Source organism: Vespula pensylvanica, chromosome 14 (assembly GCF_014466175.1).
Source record: "Vespula pensylvanica isolate Volc-1 chromosome 14, ASM1446617v1, whole genome shotgun sequence".
Classification (NCBI taxonomy): Eukaryota; Metazoa; Arthropoda; class Insecta; order Hymenoptera; family Vespidae; genus Vespula; species Vespula pensylvanica.
The window spans coordinates 665723-671645 of NC_057698.1; the positions used below are offsets into that span (position 1 = coordinate 665723).

Below are 5923 nucleotides of genomic sequence, written 5' to 3' on the forward strand. Positions count from 1 at the left end.
TATCTTTTTTTTACCGAAAAATATATGTATATATGTATGTACGAGCATTTTATTTGAGGTTAAATTCTTCTTCTGTTTCGTTAGATATTCGTGCAATTGAATTTTTCTATGTGTTATATTGTATTACGCATCGTGTTAAATCAGATCGTAACGATAATTCGATTAGTTACGATTATAAAAATTAAATTAAATATCGTCTGTGACAATTTCTTCTTTCGGAATTATAGGAATATTATGAGAATATATACACCTGCATTTGTTTTAATAGTTTAATATATATTAGCATAATTACGATCATTTCGAATAATAATTTTATACGTAATCGATGTTCGATGTCAACGATCGATTATTGGTCACATGGTATCAAAGTGCCACCTGGTGGCCGAGCGTCGAATTAAATTTGAAAGTAAGGACCTGACGTTAGGCAATATTACCAGTTATTCGTAAGAAGAAGCTTGCATGGTTCGCACGTTTCTCATATATTACAATCGAATATATAGTTTTAATGGAAAAAAGGTAAAAACCCTTCACGCTTTTACTATCGATAAGAACTATGATCGATATTAGAAAGTTTATGAATCGTCGAAAGAATTTGTGCGGTAAGATAGGACAGACATAACCTCTCAACGTTGATTTTAATCATTTTTACGCATGTACTAAATTGTAATAAATTCGCGAATCGACGACGGGATCGTTTTCCGACAAAATTTTTATTTCATTTCTTTCTTATAATCTTCGAAAGGACGTTTCTCTTAATATTATAACAATCGATTAACGATCTTGAGTTATACGATTTTTCATTTCATTTGTTTCTTTTGTTTTAGATCGATATATGCATATACATATGTATAATCGATATATATATATATATATCGAATTAGAATGGAACGTAGAAAGACAGTAAGAGAGACTCTGGTTCTCTCATCGTCGACGTCGTCAAAGCCTACGGATCGATGGATCAATAAGAATAAAACGGCAGGAGTCAGCAGCAGGTGGTGCCAGTTGCTCGTGACTACGGTCCTGACCCAGTCCAGGCAGCCGGGAGGCCTTTCAACTCGATTCGTGTATCCCCTGTACACAGTATCCGACAAGGTGTGGTTCTAGACGCGTCGAACGGTGCTCGCATTCTCTCTTTCTCTCTCTCTACCCTCTCTTTCTTCACTTTTTTTTTTAATCCTCCGTACACTTCTTTCCAAATCATTGACCGTGCGAGAGAGATTACGTAAGAAAGTTTTCTCGCTTGCGAGATTTCGTTTTCGTTCCGTCTCACTCGCTCTTCTTTCTTTTCTTTCTTTCTCTCTCTTTCTATCTCTCTATCATAATCCTCGCATATATCAGTGTTTTCTCTCTTTCTCTCTCTCTCTCTCTCTCTCTCTCTCTCTCTCTCTCTCTCTCTCTTCTCTCTCTGTCTCTTTCTATCTGTCTCTCTCTCTCTCTCTCTCTCTCTCTCTTTCTCTCTCTCTTTAACGTATTCAGAAAACTTTTCGTACACGCGCGCTTGCAACTCGAGGACATCCACCTACGTAGTACCAACTCTCGACGATATTTCGATTCTCGAAATATCGAAATAAAACGAGTTGGAATATCATAAGGAAAAGATAGAGAGAAGGAAAAATATATACGTGTATATAGATAGAAATTTGTCGGAAGAAGGAAGAAATAAGGAGGAGAAGGAGAAGAAGGAAAAAGAGAAGGAGAATAACGGCGTACACTCGGTCATTATTATTATGTTCGCCATTTTGTCGAGTCTCGTCGGCGCGAAAAATCACTTCGTACATCGTTGACTTTAGTTTTGAAATCATTTACCTCGCGACTTTTTTTCCAATCGATAAAAGGTAGCTGCCTCTCGGAGAGGATAAAACTATCATTGGGAAAAGAAATCTATGTGGTTTAGCTCGTGAAAGAAGTGAGAAAATCAAAAAGTGTGAGAAGTTTGAACGAAAGGGGTTAAGGATAAAAAGGACGCCGGTTAGGTGGATTTTCGTGTCGCTGCGAAGGGATTTTACCGACCGGACAGACGCACGCTCTCACAACATTTCTCTTTATTTCTCTCTCTCTCTCTCTCTCTCTCTCTCTCTCTTTCTCTCTTCCTCTCTTTACTCTCGCACACGATCTAGAATTCGAATCACTGCGGAAGAAAAGGAACAGCTGCGATCGCTGGAATCATGAAGTTTCGTAAGTAACATTTTCTGCTTTTTCGAGGATCAAAGATTTCTGTCTTGTCAAAGAAATGAGAAACGGAACGAAACGAAAAAATGCTTTGAAAAACACGCGAGAAGTGCGTTTAACGTTTGTGACTCAGCTTTCCGTGTTTGTAGAATTTGTGATAAATATATTATATATAACACACACACACACACACACACACACACACACACACTATATATATATATATATATTTTTTTTTGTTTTGTTCCGTTCGATCGCAAGAGAAAGGTGTGTTTATCGTATGCGGTGAAAGACGTTCTTTCTCTTTCTCTCTCTTTCTCTTTCACTCCTCTCTCTCTCTCTCTCTCTCTCTCTCTCTCTCTCTCTCTCTCTCTCTCTCTCTCTCTCTCTCTCTCTCTCTCTCTCTCCTTTCTTCACGGTAAGATTCGCTCGAACGTCGAGCTATCTCTTTCTCTTTCTCTCACACAAGAGTCGTATTACAACGCGTCGAGAAGTGGTATTCGAGTTTATTCGAGCGTGATCGAGCGTGATCGTTGAAAAATAATATCTTTCGAAACGTTTCGGCGACATCTTCTTTTTCTTTTTTGCTTCTTTTCTTTTCTTTACGTTTCTTTTCGTTTCTTTGAAATTTCAAGTACGTACTTATTTACAATGTACCTACATAACCGCGATAAGTATATTGTATTTGGTTAATATCATATTTTTTTTTCTAAAGAACAAGTTTATTCTTATTCGACGTTTCGCCGATCATCGAAATTGGTATTATTCTTATAAGGTACGTTTTGTAATTTCTTTCGGATCGATACCTAACCTCGAAGCGCGTTCGATTTAAATTCTCTCTCTCTCTCTCTCTCTCTCTCTCTCTCTCCGTTGCTCTCTTTCGTTCGAAGCTACGACTCGTGAACGCATGCCTAACGGTATTCATGGCATACCGAGTTCAATTTCTACGAATCTTGCGACTGAAAGAGTTAATGCTTTTTATGGCTATGTTACGTTCCTCCTAACATAATTATTGCCATAATTGCATTGTTAGAAAGTATAGCTATTCTATTTTACGGTTCGATAAATTCAACATTATTATTGCACGAAGAGGAAAAAAGAAGACAAACGTTTCGTCGTAATGCGAAAGATCGAGATACGTATAAGGCCATTTACTATGAACAACGTCGATATCGATTGCTCGATTCCACAGGTAGATAGGATGATCACCTGACACGCTGACATTACGATTCGAACGATATTAAAAATGTTTCGAATAATATTTATCTACGAGTATTCGTTCTTTATTTAATTATTTATTTATTTTTTTGTGAAATTCAAACGACTTAAAGACGTCAATGGGCGAATAGACGAAGCGATTAGTCTCTTGGAACGTTATTCGTAAGAACGAACGCCGAAGCCCGGCAAATTCAAAAATCCTGATATAAATAACACGCGGTGCGAGTTTAAAAACGATTTATCTTCGATTTACGTAGACACGATTTATATACATTCGTATAAAAGGAATTTTCGATTGGATTCGAGATTACCTTCCGGTTAAATGATCAAATGCGGCTTTCACAGAACGAACGGCCGAGGAGAACACGGCGTATTTCGATGAAAGTATGACATTGCGTTGATCTAAATCGATGTAAAACTACCGACGGGTTTTAATGCGATTGAATTAGAAAAGGCTGGAAATACGTATAAAAGATATTAATAAGTACATGCACTTAATTATTCGTACTACGTATTTTTATTGTTTATATCAAACGAATCGGTAAATAATAGAATACGCGAAATTATCATCGATAGTAATTTCGTATCATAATTTCCTATTACGATTCCGTAAGCGCGTAATCGTTCGACTTTCTCGGCGTTATGCTACCGTTATAGAAGAAAAAATAGAATAAAGAAGAAAGAAGAAAGAAAGCGAGAAAGAAAGAAAGAAAGAAAAAATATTTTTTCAAGCAGTTCAAGATCGAGACTCGAGAACACGCGATTAAAGTCGTTCGCCACCGAGCAGGTGCTCGTTTCAAAAATTCATGGCCCCTCGGATCTCGCGTTTGACGTTTGAAATCAATTTAAAACCTTTTCGTTTTCACGCCTCGAATACGGCCGAGTATTCGCGTAAGTACGTAGTTGTGCCCGCTTTGCCTGCATTAGATAATTACTTCGGAGGTCAACGAAGAAGAAGAAGAAAAAAAAAATAAAAAATATACTCGTTTCGATAAGAGTCGCGGTTACATTTCGAAGAAAAAAAGAACGAAAGAAATGAAAAAAAAAAAAAAAAGAAAAGGAAAAGTAAGCAAAAATCAGTCGTACGAAAAAGAGAAATATATGATTACATATCGTTAACAACAAGCAAATTACATATCGCGAATAATACATAAGTCATTAATCCGTATTAAAAACTAGACATTTAATGAGAAATTAAAAACAAAAGAGAATATCGATAACGCTTAAAAGTAATATATTTAAAATATACGAGCGATATTAAAATTTACGTTTAAGCGCGTTCTCGCATTCGCTTATAATATAGAACGAGGATGGATAATAGAGCGTACGCGTTCGTTCAACTAGCTTCAAAGACAGATACTATGGAAAAGAAAAATCGAAGTTGAGCGTGGAATTTCTAGGACATCGTAGTCGCGTCACCACGACGACATATTCCCTAAACATCGCGCTTTAGAAGATCGTATCGTGCGAGCGACGTGTCTCCGATGGGATCCAACTTCTTTCGAATGATTTGCGTTAAGTTTGACAGGGTCCTATCGATCCTAAGAAATATATCTGTATGCATATATGAAGAAGAAGAAGAAGTAGAAGAAGTAGAGTATAAATATCACTTCGAGTCAGTCGAGTTTTCCGCTTTCCCGAGGAAAATGGATCAAATTTTTGCTTTCGCAGTGAAATAAATAAACGAATAAATAAATAAGCAAATAAATAATTTTTACAGCGGCGAGTACGTAATATTTGGAATTTATTTCTCGATGAAACTCGTCGAAAAACGTCCGCTCGATATAGGTATGGACATAATAATAATTCATCTACTTCTCGAACGAGCAATCTTTAAATCTACCGAATGGATACTTACGATCGATATTATTCTAATAAAACGGAACGAATAATATTGAATTCGGCGAAATTTCGAACAGCTACGGCGACCAACGGGGAGGTTTTTGGGTTAGCGAAGATCGGAGAGTCCATTAATCACAATGAATTATCGCGAATTAGAGTATTCGTTCTTAATGGAGAAAAACGACTGACAGAGTTACAGAGTTACAGAGAGTTAGAGAAAGAGAGAGGGAGATTGGAAGAGTAACAGAAGGCAGAGACAAGTCACGAAGCCTTGTACTCGTTCGGTCGAACAATAGAATGAATAATCATATACGAGAGAGAATCGTTCTTAGATCAAACAACTTCGTCTTAAGAACCTACATTTTTTTCATTTCCTTTCGAAGGTGCATTTGTCCGATGATAATTAGATTTATTATTTCTTTTTCTCATACACCTGCGTAATATACAATTAATCTAATATCTATTTTCTTCTCTTGTTTCTTTTTTAATATATATATATATATATATATATATATATATATATATATATATATCTCTGCACGTATACATATACGTATATACACGCAACTTAATAAAGAAGAAGAACTGACTCTCTAATGATAATTAGATCTCTTTCTCACACACATACACACGCACGTATAATCATTTATTTTACTTGCAACGTATAGATTTATATATATAAATCTGTCAGAAA

At 36.2% G+C, this 5923-nt stretch overlaps 1 protein-coding gene across 3 annotated transcripts in view; it reads left to right on the forward strand.

Annotated features, from left to right (window-relative positions):
• Positions 1-1414: 1414 nt before the first annotated feature.
• The window catches only part of LOC122634234 (putative ferric-chelate reductase 1 homolog), a 15260-nt gene continuing 10751 nt past the window's right edge, over positions 1415-5923 (forward strand). For 2 of the 3 annotated variants that reach the window (XR_006328338.1, XM_043822966.1), the window contains exon 1: positions 1417-2175. Coding sequence is in view for 1 of the 3 variants with exons in the window: in XM_043822966.1 (XP_043678901.1) it covers positions 2166-2175 (10 nt within the window). In the remaining 2 variants the exon portion in view is untranslated. Of the gene's footprint in view, positions 2176-5923 lie in introns of all 3 variants that reach the window. The other variant, XR_006328339.1, reaches the window with a different exon arrangement.